Source organism: Podarcis muralis, chromosome 12 (assembly GCF_964188315.1).
Source record: "Podarcis muralis chromosome 12, rPodMur119.hap1.1, whole genome shotgun sequence".
Taxonomy (NCBI): domain Eukaryota; kingdom Metazoa; phylum Chordata; class Lepidosauria; order Squamata; family Lacertidae; genus Podarcis; species Podarcis muralis.
The window spans coordinates 53,118,340-53,139,344 of record NC_135666.1 but is presented as its reverse complement, the minus strand read 5'-3'; the positions used below and the strand labels follow the sequence as shown (position 1 = coordinate 53,139,344).

Genomic DNA, 21,005 nt, shown 5'->3' with positions numbered 1-21,005 from the left:
CCAAAGCCAGCATTGTGCGAAACAAAAACAATTTTGCATTGTTGGCAAATGCAGTCTCTATAAGCTATGTCCCCCAAATATGATATCTGATTTTAAACTTGTATTTAACTCAAGCTTATCATCAGAGGAAGACTTGTCAGTGGGCAAATGTCTATGCATCTGGGGGCGAGGGAGAGAGGTCTTTGCAACCACATTTGAAGAATACATTTATGAAGGGGCAGGTTATGGATTTGTTTTGTTCTTGTTCGTGCTTTTATTGTGTATTTTGTATTTTTATGCTGCGAACCACCCCCTGGTAGGCAGGGAAGAGGCAGCAGCATGCTTTTCTCTTAAAACAATCTGCTGACCACATGAGGCTGCCCAGAATTTATTAGAACACACACTAACCGATTACATTTAAATACAAGGTACTCAAATTGCCAGTATGGTTCTCCTTATCTGGGTTGGGATCGTGGGTTGGGGGCTTTAGCGCTTTGCCCTCTGTGGTGGTCTTGCTTCTGACCGGGGGTGGGGAGGGCACACCTGCAATTTACATTGTGATGAAGTCTCCCATTTGCCTCAATGGGAGGTTTCCATCCTCTATGCACAGGACCCCCCAATCTGAATCTGGGTAACAGTGGCGGGCAATGGGTTCAAGTACCTTGTCCCTCCTCCCCACTAGACTCCATGTTTCTGTGCCCTGGAAGCCCTGGACCAGTTATTTTCACAATTGAGTCAATGGGGGCAGATATGATCTGGCATTGGTGGTGATGGGGAAACGGTACAACATTTTTGCCGTTTTAAGGATATTTATTTTATCAGAACTGACTTGCTTGTATGCACAGGCTTTCTCTCTTTCCCCCTCCGATTCCTGCAGCACCTCACTTTTCCTTACCTCCTGTCATTCAACTTTCTGTTCAGCTGCTTGGGGACCAGTCTGAACATTGAAAAGCACATTGGAGCTGCAAGAGGAAGTGGGAACGAGCTCTTCCAACTTCTCCCTTCCCATACCTTTATCTACTTTTCAAAGGTAAAAGGACCCTTGACCATTAGGTCCAGTCGTGGCCAACTCTGGGGTTGCGGTGCTCATCTCGCTTTATTGGCCGAGGGAGCTGGCGTACAGCTTCCGGGTCATGTGGCCAGCATGACTAAGCTGCTTCTGGCGAACCAGAGCAGCGTACGGAAACGCCGTTTACCTTCCCGCCGGAGCGGTACCTATTTATCTACTTGCACTTTTTGGTGTGCTTTCGAACTGCTAGGATGGCAGGAGCAGGGACCGAGCAACGGGAGCTCACCCCGTCACGGGGATTCGAACCACCGACCTTCTGATCGGCAAGTCCTAGGCTCTGTGGTTTAACCCACAGCGCCACCCGCGTCCCACCTCTCAAATGTTCTCAAGGCTACTCGTGCACCTGCTTGGCTTTAGTAAAACCATTTGTGAAACTAAGCAATGGGAGAGCCTAGTCATTTATATCTTGGCTTCTGGCCAGGGCCATCTTAAGCATATCTGGCGCTGTTGTGCAAAGCTCCCTCCAGTGCTGGCGCCCCCGTTTCCCAGAGTTTTTTAGGGAGGACGGCACTGCTGGCAGGGCTGGAGGAGGTGGGCAGCAGCTGGAGGGCGGCTCCTCCGGCAGGGAAGAGGCAGAGGCTGGATGCAGAGCCTCCTGGCTCAGCTGGCCACTGTGCCGCAGTGGCCATGGCGGACAGAGGCTCCAGGCGTGGCGCTGCTTTGGCGTGGCATGGCGGAGGCGGGCGAGGGCAGTCAGCTGATGCCGGGAGGCGCCGCGTCCAGCCTCCGCCTCTTCCCTGGCGCCCTCCAGAACTTGGTGCCCCTGCGTCTCGTGCCACTAGCCTCTATGGTTCTGGCCACACATACAGATCCTTCACAACTCCTTTTATGCAAGCAGGAATACCATGAAGTCTCCCATTAACAATAGTTTTTTTGTTTCGTCTGAACTGGAAAATTGTTTTTAACAGCTTCATGATATTAAACCAACTTAAAACCATGGTTTAATATTCTGGGTTTGCTCCAAAGCTGTTAGCCATAGTTTATCAGTATCAGATGGAATGGGAAACTATATTTAATGGGAGACCTCCTGGGAGGAAACAGAGAGGCTGAGTGAATGGCTAAAAGGCTTGTCCATATTTTTGGCTTATTGAGATATGATTATTTAGACAAAGTCAATGAATTTATTCTCTGCAAAAACTAATATTAAAAGCACTTAAAATAGTTAACCGCACAAAAAAAGCACTTTGGTTTTTTAGGAGGGTGGTGGTATGTGATTATATTAATTCATCCAAAGCTTGGACAGCATTTGCAGAAAGATCAGCTCCCACCAAGATCCACCAAACAACAAATCACCACTACAATATGTAATTAAAAGTAACAAATGTTTTTCCTAATGACAAGGAAATGTAATATGCAGAATAAAATGTTCCTTATGGTTTTAGTTATTGTCCTATTTTGGTGATTAATGTGACTTATTAAAACAAAAGGATATGGCAATTTAATCCTCAAGTTAAGATATATATTCCTAGCAAATATATCATTCCTAACTTCAAAAGCTGCCTTCTTTAGAGCTTGTTTCTTCAATATCTCACTCTATATTAGAGCAAAAACTTCTGCAAAAGTGTAAGCAAATTAGGCTGCAAGTAATGAACAAATAAATATTCCATAAGAATTTTAGCAAGGCTTTTGTTTTGTATATGGCAATGGTAACATTTAAAGGGGGGAAAGATAAATCTAATGTTTAATTATTGGAAATGTCTAGAATGTAGCAAAACTCTTGAATTGGATACCAATAATATTCATAATGAATGGATGCTTAGTACCCAAAGAGCTCATTTGCTCTTTGTCCACATGCCTTGACTTAAGCATGGCTTTCTTTCCTTAACCACAGTCAAGCACTGTTTGCTTGTTGACCAGGTAACCAAGCGTGAGATGTTGCTGAGCTACAATTTCCATCATCCTTGACCATTGGCCATGTTGTTTGGGGCTGATGGGACTTGGAGTAGAGCAACAACTGCAGGAAATCAGGTTGGCTACCTCTGATTTAGCACATTTATACCTCATTTTTCTTCCACCACAAAATTAAAGGCAACTTCCATGAGGTTCTCATATGGTCTCCCATTAAGGCATTGGCCAGTCCCAGACCTGCTTATCTTTAGCAAAGTGGCTGTGTTATAGACTCTCAGATCATGCCCTGCTTATTGAAAGAGAAAGACACTTTTATCTGCTGTACGGTATCTAACTAATTTTGTTTGTGTAGCAATTTACAGCATAGGAGTTGTTAGGGGTTAGTTAGTAGGAAGATGGGTAATGTTTCTTGGCATCGCCTTCTCCAGCAAAGAATGATGCATATAAGCCTCAGATTCTAAATGAAAATACAGTCTGCAACATAAACTATTTAAGAGGATGGAAATGAACACATTAAAAACAGGCTTCAACCACTTTTATAGTCAACTGATAAAAATAAAACCCTAATTACGACTATAAAACAAACCCCACAAATGGGCCTTTTTTATTCTGAAGCAAACTTTCCATCTTAAAATGAAATAATAAAAGAAGTCATCAGAATGTGCTTTGCATAATTTCATGTTATGATGCATTACAATTTGCACAAATAAAAGTCCCGACAGGCACCCAAAAGCAGGAAGATAACATATTGTCCCGGCAAATGATCAAAATGCTGACATTGACAGCTGTGATTTATTGAGGCAATTCAAATACACTTTGAAAGTATATTAGCTTTGCCTCTGCCCACAAAGGGCACATTTCAGCAGGGTAGACCACTCCAATGATAAATGACGTACCAGGACCCAGTGAAGGCAATTGCCACATCAGATGCCCAAAGGCCCCAAATTACTGCGATAATGTGGTTTTCATGATAATGCCTCACATTTGGTGGCATCCAGAATAAGTGAAGAATAATCTTTGCTGTGCTTTGAAGGCGGGAAAGGGAGATAACATTATGACAGCGACTGTGCCTCTATAGTCACATTTTCACATTTACAATGGCTTGCAAATGGCATCTGGAATTAAACATGACCTCTGAGGTCACAGACGGTGCCCTGTCTTTGAAACCAAAAAGAAGAAAGCACTTCAGATCAGATCTTAAAAGCATAAGGATACAGAATGCCACCAGAGGAAAATCTGCCCTGATGTGCCATTCAGGAGAATGAACAAATTGAGCTTTATGTATGAAGGTAACTGTGATGTGCCACAGTTAAAAAAAAGACTAAGGTTGCAATCCTGTACCCACTTCTCTGTATGTAAATCCCATGGAATGAGACATGTATAGGATTGTGCTGTAATAGTAAAATCCCAATTAATATACTCAAGAACAAGGCAAGTGGGTATAAGATCACAAAATACCGGTAATTCATTTACCGATTTTGGAACTGATAATCTACAGTATCCTGAGAAGAACTGAGCCAGATTTACACCTCAATATTACATAGGATTATGTGGAAGTATACATAGTTAAACACAACTAAGCTCAACGAAAGCATGCTCAGAATTGCAACTATATTTTCATATTATTTCAGTTCCATTGTCAAATTATTTTATGGATCTAATTTAACGATTAGGTAAATAGGAACATAATACGCAATGACATTGCTTGCTATCAAGCTGCATTTATTTCATGCTGCAAAGCAACTTTTAGGTTTTGGATGCATTTGCAGGAATTCAACTGAGTACATGTAAAGTGTAATTTTAACAGACTTTTTATTGCTAGCTAATGAAAACTGGATGCATTCAGCATTATTTTAAGCTCAGTGCAGCGTGAAAAGAATTACTTTAATATACCATTATTGTGATGAAATTTACAACAGCTTTTAGAAAAGAAAATACAGTAGTACAGCATGTAAATGGACATGCATTTTCTGGTTTCCCAGGGCAAAATGAAGGGCCACTTTTTGTACCCAAGTACAGATATCAGTGTCTGAAATGCACAGGCATTGTAACAGGTATTAAAGGGGTGTGTGTGTGTTTTAAATTCACATTTTTCTTTCAAAATAATCACAAATGGGACCTCAGTTCTTTCAAACATAGTTGAAACATGCGCACACCCTTCAGATCTGTGAATTTATGAACAGATGGCAGCAATGATTTAACTCTTTTCAGGTTTTAAAAAAACCCGTAATTACAAAACACAGGGCATGTTTCCTATAGATGCATGAAAACTGTGCTGCTGATACCATGATATTTTCAAAATGACAACTAGACATAAAAGCCTAGGAGGAATGTTCCCTTAGCTCTTTTGCTCAGTTCCCCCATTTAATACACAATTTAACAATGTGAAGCACCTCTTATTTATACTGCTTTATTATACAATTATTATTTCTTACCGTTGGGGAAAAATATATATCACTTTGGGGGATTTGCTCCAAATCTTTTGAGGAGCATAGCCTAAACTGAGACTTATAGGACTGTTCATCAGTCATTGTTGAGCTTCATGTAACAACCATTGACAACCTTCACACTTCCCCTTTCAGCTCAAAGTAATGTATGCTAAAACTGATATTCTAATACTACTGTTGCAAAAATGTACTCCTATATTGAAGAGTTGTTAGGAATCCAGTTTTAGAGGGAATAACAAGTGGACCCACCCAGATCCACTTTCAAAGTCCATTTTCCATGGTTCTCAGCACCATTGAATGCTATGGTGAATTTTGACCCATTTTATATCAAACTGGAGCCTGGACATTCTGGACTCCAGGATCCCAAAGCATTTCAGAGTTCAATACATCTCTAATCGGGGTAATAAATCTGACTGCAATCTAAGTTGCTGGATTTTAGACAGCACTCTTGCATCCAATGACTGAAAAGGTATGAACCCAGCTCCTTCTTTCATACACAACACTGGAAAGCAAGCAAACCCACATGCTGAAGATAGAGACAATACTTAATGCAGGACTGCCTAAGCACAAATAAGCTCACAGAATTTGCCCCTCGTTCCAATGGGCTTCCATCAAGGTTTTCCAAAACTAGTAATCAAACCAAAGTGACAAACTAGGAGCAAATAGTTCTGAATCAAGTCATAAAGCATGTTCTCCCTCGTGGAGAGCACGTGTTGCGGTGGGGGCTGATGAGACACCTCACTGTTGCTAGGCAAAAGAGTTTGGCGATCTTTTAAGCAGGGGTGGGCTGTTACTGGGAAAATTTATATGTTGCCATTTATTCATTGACAGCCCTGTTTGTTAAATACACCTCCTCTTTTCGCTGCGTGTTTAGGATCACCCGCCCTCCCTCCCTAATGTTAGGCTGTTTGCTTGACCTTGCTATGCCTGTCGTGGGGTCGTCTGCTTTGGGGCAGGGGCCCGGTAGGAATTTTGTCCATTTGGCTGATTGGCTGGGGCCATTTGGTTTTTGCCTACTGCGTAGCAAATTGTCACAACTTGTAAGGTTGCGGTTAGGCATTGGTTTGGGAATTGGTTGGTGGAGGGGTATGGATTTGGCTGTGCCTGCCCCTCCAAAATGCTGCTGCTGCAAGGGATTCCGTTAAAGGAACCCAGGGGCTCCCCATGCTTTTGTCTGAAACCCCCTGGCAAGGGGCTAGGCCCACGCAAGCCCCTGGGAGCATTCTGGGGAGAGGTGAGGCATGGTTCCCAGTCCCGTCTCTCTCCCCAGGTGACTTACCCTTTCTGACTTCGCAGGGGGTGCGAATGTCAGAGCTGTCCCCGTGCAGGGTCAGTTAGTGCTACCAATGCCTAAGCAACCACTCACATTGCTGTAATTTGAATAAAGTTGTGGCCAAAATTATGCCAAAAACCTTAAACAAAAATTAAGTGTCATTGTGTTTTTATTTGGGGTGTCTTGGGGACCTCGACACACAATGCAAAGAATCAATTCCAGGGGATACTTCCTGCCTCCATAAACAAACAGAATATTTTTAGGCTCTTACCCAGTGCACAGAGCCAAAGCAGAGAAAAAGCTTTTCTTAGGGTCTAGTTGCCTTTGGGGCATGCAAGTAAACAACTGCAAAATGGCAAGACTTGACCTGGTATCCTATACATACTTACCTGCGTGTAAGTGTAATTTGCTTCAGTGGGATTTCTAAGTATATTGTGGTGGCAGTGATTGTATATTGCCCCCCCCCAAACTGTAGAGTCTATGGTTTGAATAAAGCAACAAATCCTTAGAAAGGGTAAGGTTTTGCATAAAAAGGAAGGATCTAAACACAAAAATAAATAAACAAAAGCCACATCCCTAAGCAATCCTGATGGAATAAAGTTAACCGATTTTCACAGATGAACTGTTTTATGAGAAAGAAATACATTACCCTTTACAGTACCCCCCAATTTATGTTGCAATATAAAGGTAAACGCTTTCCCCCAGGATCGATATATTTGCACAAGCATGGCATATATATATATATATATATATATATATATATCCACATATTGACAAAACTACATGTTGAAAGCTATTGTTCCATACTACATTTTCATATAGATATTATTTCATCAGCATTACACTTCTGTCAGATAATTTTCCTCTTGTTTAGTATAGGATTTTTGATCTCTATAACTATAGGTGTGTAAAGCAGAAATTTGCCAAGCTGTAATATAACTATACGGCATACTGTATATGTGGTAATCCAACCATATGCACAAATTCACCTCACACTGGCATTGTGGCAAAGTGGTTTGCCATCTGGTTAACTGCATGCTGAGTTACATTACTTATGGTACCTACATTACTTGGTAAATGCATCTATAGTAACCTTGGCCTTAATACTGGGTTGAGTTTTTGATGGACTATATGGAATTGGCAGAAATGACTGGCAGAATCTGTGACCAGGGAGAAGAGTTGGTGGAAAAAGATTGGAAGAAATTTAAAGTCTACCTACAGAAATACTGTAAAATTAAGGAATGTTAAAATGATGTCGGATGGAAAATAAGTAGTATTGGTAAAAAGTTCTTTAAGAATATGAAAGTATGGATTGATAATGGTCAAAATACATATTTATAATAGGTGATGATATTGAGCTATGAAAATTGACAGAGGGTAAGGATTTGCTGAAAGGATTTCTTTTAAACGGGAATACAAAAGGGGAGGTGTGAGGAGGTCAAAGAATTAAGGAAATGAGATTAAGGATTATTGAAAGATGGAGTTAATTTTAAACTTTTTCTGTCTTCTTTTTATATTTAGCTATTATGATTTTTTTCCCTATACATATTTTTCCTATGTGTGTTTTTTTCTTTTCTCCTTTTCTCTTTTTTCTAGTTTATTAACTCTTCTATTTTGTAAACTTATGATTTTTGTAAACCTTATTGTGCAATTCTATGTGTGTGTTTAAAACTTTAATAAATATTTTATAAAATAAAATAAAATACTGGGTTGAGTTTTTGTTGATTGCTTGAAATCTATTTTTAATGTGCAGTCCTCAGAAGTCACACTAATAAATGTTGCTTATTCCATAGTTTAGGACTGAAGCCTTAGTGTGGTACATTTTCATGATGCATAAGGTCATCACTAGCAGGAGTACAGGTCACCACTATGGTAAGATGTACTGGATTTCCATTTAAATTATGCTAGTTATTTCTAAATTTGCATCTGTACATATAAATTAGCATATGCAAATTTCATGCATATCTCTGTCCTTTGTAAGTTTCCACCCTAGGGAGAATTTATTGGAGAGTGGCTCTATTCTTTCCTTTCCTTTTTTCTTTAAAATATCTATTCAAATGCCACTGGCTGGATACCAAGTCTGTTCCTTACTTTCTTCCTGAAAATGAAGCAAATGCTGGTTGATTAATAGCAACTTGTCTCGAAACAGCAACATATGCCATTTTGCTAGTCAATTACAAGCATCTCTCTGAGGCAAACCATTCTTTTAACGTGCTCACACCTGTTTCCTCAATAAATCATGGTAGTCTATATTTACCCAGTGGGCCACATTATGCTGCAAATGAGAAGCTAGATGCAGTTCCAACTTCACAGTACCTTTGCATTATGTATCAGGAATGAATATATGAGCAACTTCTTCACTTTTTTTGTCCAAAGCTTGTACTGCCTGTGCAGTAATGGAATAAGCTATAGTACATAAAAGTGTAATGAACAACAACAACACACGTCTGAGTTTAAGAAACAGAAATCTACAATCTTAGAGGAATTGTGAAAAATGCCTATTTTTTGGGGGGTGACATATCTAGAATTTATTCCTGGAAGTAATGTCACAGTGCCAAACACATGGTGGTGCCTTTTCTTTCCTCTTCAGGGTCTGAAACAATAATGCGAGTTTCATCTTTTTGCCATATAGTTTAATTGCAAAATTAGAGAATGGTTTGGGAAAGTATTTGAAGTGTCTTCCTTTCACTACTGAATAAGCAAATCCAGGTTTCTATATCTGGGATTAGATAAGGCCTGCCTCATTGCAGTAATTAAGCACTGGTGATCAGCATGTAGACACACACACACACACACACACACACACACACACACACACACACATTTTTAAAGCTTAGTAGAATCAGACTATAAGCACTTCAGTTATAGGTAAAGGGTAAAGGGACCCCTGACCATTAGGTCCAGTCGTGACCGACTTTGGGGTTGCGGCACTCATCTCGCTCTATAGGCAGAGGGAGCCAGCGTTTGTCCACAGACAGCTTCCAGGTCATGTGGCCAGCATGAATAAGCCACTTCTGGCGAACCAGAGCAGCACACGGAAACGCCGTTTACCTTCCCTCCGGAGCTGTACCTATTTATCTACTTGCACTTTGATGTGCTTTTGAACTGCTAGGTTGGCAGGAGCAGGGACCGAGCAACGGGAGCTCACCCCATCACGGGGATTCGAAGCGCCGACCTTCTGATCGGCAAGTCCTAGGCTCTGTGGTTTAACCCACAGCGCCACCCGCGTCCCTACTTCAGTTATATAGACATGCAAATTCTTAAACTAATGATCTTGTTGTCACTTTGTTTCTGTCATTTTAGTTAAGCCCATTCATTAAAATACATCCCTTGCCTCTTTGAAAGCTTGTTTATGAATAAGAGTATCAAGGCAATAATCTTCCACCCCCTGAGCAGCGGCTATAAATGCTAACTGTACATTATTAAGACAGATATATTGCCCTTCATTTGAAGAAAAACGTTTGGCGTTTGTAGAATACCCGCAAATGCCTGTCATGGAAGGAACTATGTATATTTTAAATATGTATCTGCCTCAGGTAATTGCAGCCTATTGACAGAGATGCTATTGTACGCAGTCAATTGTTCTCTGTTCTCAGGAAAAAGCAGAGATTATTTTAAAAGGAGAAAGATAATGTGTTTGAGTAACACAGGCACATTTGAATAAGAATAACCTACCTTAGGTCATAGGAACACAGCAATGAATTAAAATGCCAGAATTTTCTGCTTCTAAATTTCTGTGTTAATCTTCCTGAACACCTTAACTCTTCTAGGCTGTGGTTCAACCAATAGAGTATAATACCGTTAAGTCTTTCTTTGTTCAGTAGATTGTTTTCAATAATGATCTAAAGCAGATTCTGTAAGATTTAGTTATTTTGGACACAATCCAACCATTACAAGCAGGAGCGACAAGCTGCTGGCCTTCGCATCATTGTGGGCTAACAGCATCCCAGTGCAGTATGGAGAGGGTCACAAGCCTCACCAGGGGCCTCAGCGAGAAACTTCTGAATAGACTGGCACAAGCAGCTATTCAGTATGAGGTGACGGCTTGCATGAACTAATAGATGGATGGTCAATCTTGCTCCTTCCACCTCCTCTCATTCCCATAGTAGTGAATCAAAGTTGCTTCCTGCCCCTCCCTCCTTTACAGCAGTCCGATTCTGCCCTGAGCTTGTGACACTCTGAGTAGCAATAATCTACACATTCCTGCTGGTTCTGGTTCATGCTGCTACAATTCATCGTAGGGAAGCAGTGATAGGTAAAGGTACAGGTACAGGTACAGGTAAAGGTAAAGGGACTCCTGACTGTTGGGTCCAGTCCTGACTGACTCTGGGGTTGCGGCGCTCATCTCACTTTATTGGCCAAGGGAGCCGGTGTACACTTCCGGGTCGTGTGGCCAGCATGACTAAGCCGCTTCTGGCAAACCAGAGCAGCACACGGAAATGCCATTTACCTTCCCGCCGGAGCGGTACCTATTTATCTACTTGCACTTTGATGTGCTTTTGAACTGCTAGGTTGGCAGGAGCAGGGACTGAGCAATGGGAGCTCACCCCGTCACGGGGATTCGAACCGCCGACCTTCTGATCAGCAAGTTCTAGGCTCTGTGGTTTAACCCACAGTGCCATCGCTGAGTAGCAATAATCTACACACTCAGGCTGGTTCTGGTTCATGCCGCTACAATTCATCCTAGGAAACAGTGATAGGTACATGTCTACTATATGTATATTGCATCGGAGAAAGAATTCTAGGAGCAAGCTGACCCCCAAGGAATGGGTGTGGATTCTGGCAGCGCAAGTATAAGGCCCCAAGGGCTGTTTGCCTGTTTCCATGTGCATGGCTCTCTACCCTTAAACCTCAATGCCTAGACAAAAAATGGCTAGGTTTGCATCTCTAGAAATGGCAAGATTAGCCATAGTTATGGCAAAGTCACTGTTCCACACCAAGCAAATGCCAGCTCTCCCCTTTTGCTTCTTTATGAACATAACCCACCAGGTGTTTTGCCAATTAACACTGCAGGTTCTTTAAATGATCTTTGGTAGTCAATATAGCAGGAAAAAGATATTTCTACTTGAAGAGGATAGAAAAACTTCCTCAAACAGCCACAAAAACCCCTCAAACAAACCTTCTTAAACAGCAATAAAAATCCCCTCTTACACTGAGAAATAGCCCCAAAGAAACAATTTACCCACCAGACCACCTTCATCCACGTACAGCACCAGATCCAGCCATTGGAAGCCTCAGCAGTGTTTGGCCCATCTTCCCACTTGACTATGTTGCCCTATACCATTTGTACCTGTCTCAACCAGGTGGAGCTGAGTGTCTCCACAACCGTCACCTGTGCCAATTAGGGCTCCTAATCTGGGCAATCAAGCCGCAGCTGGGCCAGAGTTTTCCACTGCACCAGGTAACTTCATTTTATTCTGCAGTAACTTGGCCTGCACCTACAACCCCAGTCTATCCTTTCAGCAATCAGTCTAGAGCTTGGGCCCACACCTTTAAAGCCCTATACGGCCTAGGACCCTCGTACCTACGGGACTGCCTCTCCTGGTATGTCCCACGGAGGAACTTGCGATCTTCAAACAAAAACATCTTGGAGGTCCCAGGCCACAGAGAGGTTAGGCTGGCCTCGACCAGAGCCAGGGCTTTTTCGGCTATGGCTCTGATCTGGTGGAACGCTCTGCCACAAGAGACTAGGGCCCTGCAGGACTTGGCATCTTTCCGAAGGGCCTGCAAGACAGAGCTGTTCCACCAGGCACAGCCTGACTCCCTCCTTTGGCAATCTTCACAGAACTCTAGCCCAGTGGTTGCCATCAATTTGATTTGAATTAATTTTATAATTAAATGATTTTAGAATGTTGTATTATTTTATTGTTGTTAGCCGCCCTGAGCCCAGCTTCGGCTGGGGAGGGCGGGATATAAATAAAAATTTATTATTATTATTACTGTGTAATTCTGACTGTTCATAGACTTCCCCACTAAGGCATGCAGGCAAAACTATCCCAGTCCGCCACTTGTCTCCCCCACCTTTCGACATAACCAGAAGGTGTAAACATACAATTCTATCACACTGTGAAGCTATTTGTACCAGAGAAGTTAAATGACTCATCTGTCTCTGGTTTCTTCATCTGGGAAGGTGAACACAAGACCAATTGCCTACTACAAAGGGGTATACGGAAGGTCTTCAAAGTTTAGATTCGGAAAACGTTTTGAAGACAAGTGCTGCTAAATCATGTCCCAGGGCTGATTTCATCTATTTGTGGAGTTGGAGGGGGCTGGGGAGGGAAGAGAGACTCATTTTTATCATGCAGCCAGAAAAGCCAGACTCCGATGGTTTTGAACTACTCCCAAGGAAAAGTCAAAGTTCAAAAATAAAATACTGATAGTGGCAGAAATGCAATTTGTACAGTGCAGCCTGACAAGAATGCAAGATTGTTTTTATCTTTTCTGGTCAAGAAACCTGGCATTGCTTGACAGATTTATTTGCTCAACTAGATGCTATTCCTTAAACAGAATATGTTGGGGAGATGTGGTCAAATCAAGTCACCAACATGCAGGGAAACCAAGATGAGTGCCACAGTTCAAGGGATTACTGGTGAATATTACAGAAAGTCAAAAACACATGTAATTGTCACAATAAATTCATCGTAGGAATCGAGTTATTTGAATCGGGGAGATCAGAAGTTTCATCTCTTATCTTCCATGTAAAATTATATAAGAGCATTTCCTATTATCATAACCCTTTAGTTAAAAAATATATATTGAATATTCTTGCCTGTCCTTAATTTTTGTTTACATATGAATGTTAAAGTTATGTTTCTTAGTAAATGGATTTAACTAACAAAGAATTAAAAAGCAATGTATGAAAAAAAATTCTCCAAGTTAAAAATCAAGCTGCTAAAATGGCTGCTCAAGACCAAAATGCCTTCCCACGTGAGCGCATGGGTTTTTGTGTGGAAGTACTCCAAGTGAAGAGTGAGGAGCTTTGGGAGAATGTTGTAGTTGTAATACAGAACAAACTTTTGTATTTTGTTTGTAGGTTGCCCAGTGAATGGCAAGCTGGCACTGAAGGTGCATTTCAGAAATAAATAGAATAAATAAATGGCCAGACACAGAGCAAGACCTCATCTGCGGGGGGAAGCACCCTAACCAAAAAGTTAATCTAAGGCCAGACACATCTTTAGTTCTGATTTTTCAAATAGAAATGTTAGCAGGGAAACGGATATGTTATTAATACTGCACATGTACACTAACTGAGCTAATGACGAAAAATGCAGAGCAGGGGTTGGCCAAAGATAGATCCTTTAATTGCCAGTGGGTTTAAGATATAAGCATATGCAGAATTCTTCTATGTAAGTCAGTTGGAGTTAACGCAGTTTAATGTGCCCTGGAACTCTGATAATGCATCCCCTGCTTGGATGGAGGCTAGAGAGGCCTGTGTGAAATTAGAAATTGGCCTCCAGTACACAGGGAGGGATTAAACCACAGAGCCTAGGACTTGCCGATCAGAAGGTCGGCGGTTCGAATCCCTGTGACGGGGTGAGCTCCCGTTGCTCGGTCCCTGCTCCTGCCAAAACTAGCAGTTCAAAAGCACGTCGAAGTGCAAGTGGATAAATAGTTACTGTTCCAGCAGGAAGGTAAACGGTGTTTCCATGCGCTGCTCTGGTTCGCCAGAAGCGGCTTAGTCATGCTGGCCACATGACCCGGAAAAACTGTCTGCAGACAAATGCCGGCTCCCTCGGCCAATAAAGCAAGATGAGCGCTGCAACCCCAGAGTAGGCCACGACTGGACCTAATGGTCAGGGGTCCCTTTACCTTTACCTTTACACAGGTAAAACCCACATTTTATTGCGCTGTCCACTTTTGCTGCTGCCCCACTCAGCATATGAAGCACATGGAAGGGAAAGGTTCTTGGAAAGGAAATGTTTTTTTACCTCTGCTCCATATGGTCAACACTATTCAACTTCCTACTCATGCCATGACTTGATTTGAATGGGGAAAATACTTGGAGACCCTTCCTCTGTAGCCCCATCCATTTAGTTTTTGCTAGAGTCCAAGTCTGTGCAATAATGCTAAAACAACTGTGCTGCACACTAACTGCAAGCCTGATAAAGTCCCTGCTAACCAATGGGCAGATTAAAAATAAACAAATCTTCCATTGACTATGGATAATGCAGATTTGCCGTAGACAGATTATTTTAATTACAATGCTGCTGATGAAATGAACTAAATCAGAGTCTAAATAACTGAATGAAGTTGTGTAACAAAGCTTTTCATTGAGTAATAATTTAAACAAGGTGTTCCTATGATGAATTTTTGGGAAGCAGAGTATTCTGGAAATGTGTCTCACTTTTTTAACAGCCAAGCTGTATTCTCCAAAAGCCCATACACACAAGTTCTCATCCTTCTTGCAAAATGATTTATTGCTGTCAGATTGTAATCTAATTTTAGGTGAGCTCACCCCCTCCACTGCCTTAGAGCCATTTTAACTTCATATTGCTCCCTTACCATAGCCACGAAGAAGAAAAGATACACACTCCCTCGTGCATTAAGGATGCTATCCTGACATTTTTGCTTCAGCCAATTGCTCTAGAAATCATCAATATTGCTCTACTCCTAAGCAGACCTTTTCTGAGCACAACAAAAACAAATTGCTTGTATCAGAGCTTGCCTTGACCTCTATATCCCAGAGTGGGAAAACCATATGCTTTAACAAGCTTGCAAGAGAGATGAAAGCTTCCAAGACCCCAATGGGCAGGTGAACTTTCTTTTTGTTATACAGTGTGTAAGCTCCTAAGGCTCAGAAATTCTCATTCATTGCATTTGCTATTCTGCTGGTAGGCACTGCTAACATTCCCATGGGTTTTGCCATACTGCTGCAGCAACAAAGAGTGCTACTAAATCTTTAGGGAAGCTGCTTCGGAAACAGTCATCCATCTACACACAGCTCCATAACCACCTCTTATGTGATATATATTTATTGAAGTCTTACTACTTGGTATGCCTCTTACTATCCACAAAGCCATTCATGTCAACTAAATTGTTTCTGCTTCTGTTTTGCACATACGTTGCATGCAAGCAGGTGAACAGGCTTGTGCACGCACACACGTGCACACATGGAACATCTCAAACCTTGTGCAAATTCTTGGACTGAGCAAACATTATTCCTCTTTGCTAGTGGGATTTGTAGCTTTCCTCAATCATACCATTTTGATTTAGCATAGCTGCTAGAGTCCCCAGCCCTGATTCCAGTTCTGTAGTTCTAAGCTCCATTTTGTATGTTAAACATGTTATAAAAGTGGTTAGCCCTTTGGCATGTATGTTTCTACTCTCAGCCACTGAGAGGTGGTCTACCATACCCACAGCCTGATAGGAGGGAAGGATGGCTTGCAAGACTTGTTCAAACCTCTGAACTACCTTTCCGCTACTAAATTGTGGAAGTCATATGTTTGTTAATAATAAAAAAGGATGCTTAAAGATGCAGAAAAGGATGCAGAAACTACAGCCTGAAAGAAGATACAGCAGCTCTTGGTATCCAGAACTCCCAGAGAAGATCAATGCATTATTTGGGCACCTCTTCATCACATATTAAATGCTTCAGTGCTATGAACATTTCAGAAAGGTTGACCCAATAAAAGATGTCATCGTATGCCCTCTGCAAAGATACAGATACCCTGAAAAGCAATTAATTATGAGCCACATAATTTAGAGATCAAAGTGGTAATTTTACATGGAAGAAATACTAGAATGTAGCTACATATTATTGTAACAAATGAATGACAGTGTTTCTCTCGCTCTAATGAATCGGTCAACTAGCACAGCAAAGAATACGCAGAATATACACAACAGAATTCAGGATATTCAACATTCCAGCCTGAAAATTGTCTTTTGAACATACAGTATATTAACTGTGGAACTGGCAGTGTTAAGAGGTTTTACCACCATCAAGTGGTATATAATTTTTGTTTAAATAAACAAAACAAAATATAATTAAAACTAAAATAAAGTGGGTAAAAATAAAAAATGTTTTCTTATGATCAAATAACTTCCCAGAACATAGCTGGCATATTTCAGAATGTTCCATATATGGTTTCTTTAAAGCGATTTCCACATTACCAATGCCCAATTTAACTAATAGGTTAAATATGGATTAAGAATCACAGAGCAGAAGAAGATAATTTCATACAATATATTTTGCATTTGGTTGGAAGCCTTAATGTAAATCAGTAATAAATATGGAGCAATGCTGTTGGGACAAGTGAAGCAAAACGAGCCATTGTTTTTGCGTAAATGAATTCTCTGTCTCTCCCTTTCAGTGACTGCATTTGCTAAAAGGTATGAAATGAGGGAAAGAGTGTCACCGATATTGAGAATGCTCATCCAAACCAATATGGCAGAGCTTGGAAGTTACTGAAACAAGAAAATGGTACAAAACCTATATGCTCGTGGTAAATAGCAAATCATTATTTGTTCACGATAAATCATACAAGTCAATTATAAAGGTTTGCTGGACTAGAGTAACATGAATGATAATGGAAGGATGACAATTCTATCTCCATCATATTAGAGAGACATGGAAGTGAATGGGGACCTTGGAGGCCCTTCTTATCTCAGAACATTTAGTATGTAATATTTTTATGTTATCACAACCTCTCAAAGACTGGTTTTAATTTATTCGTGAATTCATGAGAACTTCTGATAAAAGTAGCAGCATTTTGGTAGGCAGCACACATCTTTTTATAACTGGGTTAACACTGAATAACTTGAACAGGACAGGAAACTTATAGAACCCAATGATTCTTCTTACTTTCGCGTTCCCAAGTTCTGTTTAACAGCAACACAGTGAGTATCTCACTGACCAGTGCAAACACTCAGCAGCTTTCTTTCTTTTTCTGCCAATTGCCATTATTAGGTGCGACGTGACACAGTAGGAAAAGAGACCGGTTCACTGTGAGACCTGCTACTCACTCTCTTACAGTGTAACGGCCCCCCTTCCAACTGCTCATCACTGCAGGGATCTATACCAATGGGGCACCACATAGACTGTAGAGACCCTTGTTCATCACGACTAACTCAAGATGGAGAAATCGAAAACAGCATAGCATTATGAAGACAAGTGGAACGTTTCAGGTGGCTGTCTCCCTGTTTCAGAGTTCAGGCCCGTACACATTGCAATCACCCTTCATTGCTTTTCTCTACCAGTACCTACTTTAAAAAGATCCAGGCACCTCATTATAATGATGCTACTCAAGTTATCACTGAAATATTAACCATTCTAGTAATATACTTCATGCCCTAGCTTTGATCCAGCATTTTAAGAATTGATGCTTCGAGGACATACAGACTTGCAGCGACAGAGCAAAAAAGTATGAATATCCTTTGGATATTTAGTTATTTAGGATGAAGCATTTTTAAATATTTAAGACCCTTGCAAAGGGAAGGAACGGCATGGATTTAGAAAACTATTCCATAAGTCAAGGGGAAAAAATAAGATGCAATAAGCCTGTCAAGGCAGAAAGGGAATATGCTTTTCCCACCTCATCCCCAGTGTAGATTGGAGGGTATTCTTTCCTCAATGGGCCACCATTTATCTCTGATTTTTACTGCCACACTTTTCTCCCTGAACCATGTATTTATGCATGCTTAAATTGAATAGAGTCCAGCTGAGCACTGAGAGAAGGATCTGTGTGAAAAGATTTGAATGGCAAATACATTGTTGTGGAATATTGTTTGCAGAAACAAATTTGGGTCAGGTCTTCAGCTGGGTAAAGAGTTAAGGGTTTAAGTGGGGCCGGGGATGTAATTTTGGGAGCCAAGGCTGCTTCCTCTCTTCATATACAGGCATACTGACTAGACTGTGGCACCTATGAACTCATCCAGACATATAACTTGGAAGATCTAGCTGAAGAATCAAGTAGTAGATGAAAATACCTGCTTGCTGTGCAGTCTGCGGTATTTGTGGGCTCCGTTGTGTATTGTATTGAACAGAGGCCATGGGTCTGTACTGCTGAGTTGCTGAGGTAGGGTATTGACCAGAGGGGTAATAGTACACAGGCATCTGTGGAAAATAGGAAAGAGGAAAAATGTATTGTAAAGCCATACACAGCTCAAGCATATCAATACACAGCTCAAGCATATCAATTCGATCATGTACAGAATTATTCATGAAATGTAGGATTTTCGAGCTTAAAAGTCTCTTGATAATATTAGGGAAAGCTGCAAAATTGTAATTTTTTTAAAGCACATCAAATAGTCTACCAAGTGGAATATTGGCTAATCCACAGGTGTGTGTGTGTGTGTGTGTGTGTGTGTGTGTGTGTGTGTAATGCCAACCACCTAGAGAAAGCAAGGAACTTGCTATTCTCTGGACTCATCACAAGTTCAGAATGACATCCTGCAAATCACAAACACTATTAGATACAGTTATATAAAAAGAATATAACATCACAGAGAAAACTGCAAGGCACAAACTACTTCATGTAACAGGGATGATTACAAAGGAGGGGAGAAGGAACAGGAGAGACCATTGGAATCAGGTGAGAAGAGGGAATGCAGCCCCTGAGATGACTCACTGCAGAAATGGGGAAAGGAAACAAAAATCTCCAGGACCAGGAAAATTACAAAAAGAAGAGGAAGCTGGTGGAAGAGCAAGTTCATCAGTTTGACAAATCCTCTAAAAGTTTATGAACAAACACTGCCTGCTCTTTCTTTTTCAAAGCCTGGTTTGTGCTGGTTTTGAGTCCAGTGGGAGCCTCTGTTTATTTCAATATGCATGCCGCTTTCTGGTGAAGTAGTGGGTGGACACTGAGGAACGTGTAAGTGGTGTACAAGTCCTACCACACATTCAGCACACACCCAGATTAAGGTGTGTCAGGGCATGGATACAGAAAGGGGCATAGAAATTTGCTGCTGGTTCTTTTTGTACAGGAAGTGTGCTAACAGCTTCCTTTGCAGCTCTGGCAATGAGCGTGGCAACTGAGACCTAGCACATCTTTCCTAGTTTAGGACCACAAAGCTCAGCTTTTAATTCATCAGGTGACAGCACAAAATGAATGCCTTGATTATCGTTACAAAGATGTCTGCAAACATGACATGAATTCTTTGCAGAAAACTGCAGGACCATCCTAGAGACTTGGAGGAAAGCTTAAAGCCTGCCATTACTACATGGGAGATGGACTGAAGAAAAGGAAATCTGAATTGGCTCTGCCCCATAGCTTGACCAATCATAGCTAGGAGGAGCTAGGAGCGGCTAGGAGCTAGGTAGAGTCATTGTTCTAAAAAAGTGTAGACTTGCACAAGTTGGCCAGCTTTCACTTTGACTTGAAATGTTTGTTTTGGGCTTCTCAGAAGTATGCAAAGGCAAGAAGCTGGTGGGTGGAATGCTGTTCTGCAATGGCACGCACCCCAGAGGTTCTGGAACTGTGCTCTGGCTGAAAAAAAGCAGTGTGTTTAGTGTTTTCTGACCTAACCACCCCTTAGATCAGGAACAGAGAACCTCTGGGCCGTCACATGTTTTTGGACTACAGTCCCCATCATCTCTGAACATTGGCTTTGTCAGTTGGGGCTGATGGAAACTGGAGTCTCATAGGAGTGTGAAGGGCCACAGGTTTCCCATTGCTGCTTTAGGTACAGTGGTACCTCAGGTTACATACGCTTCAGGTTACAGACCCCACTAACCCAGAAATAGTACCTTGGGTTAAGAACTTTGCTTCAGGATGAGAACAGAAATCGTGCTCCGGCAGCGCGGCGGCAGCAGGAGGCCCCATTAGCTAAAGTGGTGCTTCAGGTTAAGAACAGTTTCAGGTTAAGAACGGACCTCTGGAACGAAATAAGTACTTAACCCAAGGTACCACTGTATTCTGTATTAAGAATACCACTGTATCCTGTATTGGGCCAGGAATATAGAGCCAAGAGTAATGAAAAATGAAGAGGGAAATGGACGAGTTTTAAAAGATGACTTTCCTCCACCTTGTAATCATTATCTACACATTATAGCACCTTTGATATTGAAAGAAGAGCTTGGTGGCAAGGTTACATCCCACAAACCATAACACACCTTCTTGGATAATCATAAATTGGTAGCTTACATTTAGCAATTTATATTTACAAAGTATTATAGAGACATAAATCAATTTATCTCTGTAGAATTTAGATACTCTTATCTGGAGTTAGCCACAGGGAAATTATTTTTTTTAAATTGACTGCAAGAGAAAGCATTTGTTATAGACTCCATTTAGTGACACTGGAGCTGCCATTGATCTTTCAAAAGAATGCCATTTGCTGGATATAATATCAGGTGGGGAAAAACATGTTGTTTGGGATGATTGATGGAGTAACTTTTTACATTATGCCAATGACAACTATACTATCTGAACAAGATGAGGCTGTGCAGTTG

The 21,005-nt window shown here is 41.3% G+C and overlaps 1 protein-coding gene across 20 annotated transcripts in view; it reads right to left on the bottom strand.

The window, feature by feature from the left end:
- Positions 1-21,005, bottom strand: part of ARPP21 (cAMP regulated phosphoprotein 21) — a 242,753-nt gene that overhangs the window by 20,840 nt on the left and 200,908 nt on the right. For all 20 annotated transcript variants that reach the window (XM_028751232.2, XM_028751230.2, XM_028751234.2 and 17 more), the window contains one exon: positions 18,542-18,668. In XM_028751232.2, the coding sequence (XP_028607065.1) occupies positions 18,542-18,668 (127 nt within the window). The remainder of the gene's footprint in view (positions 1-18,541; positions 18,669-21,005) is intronic.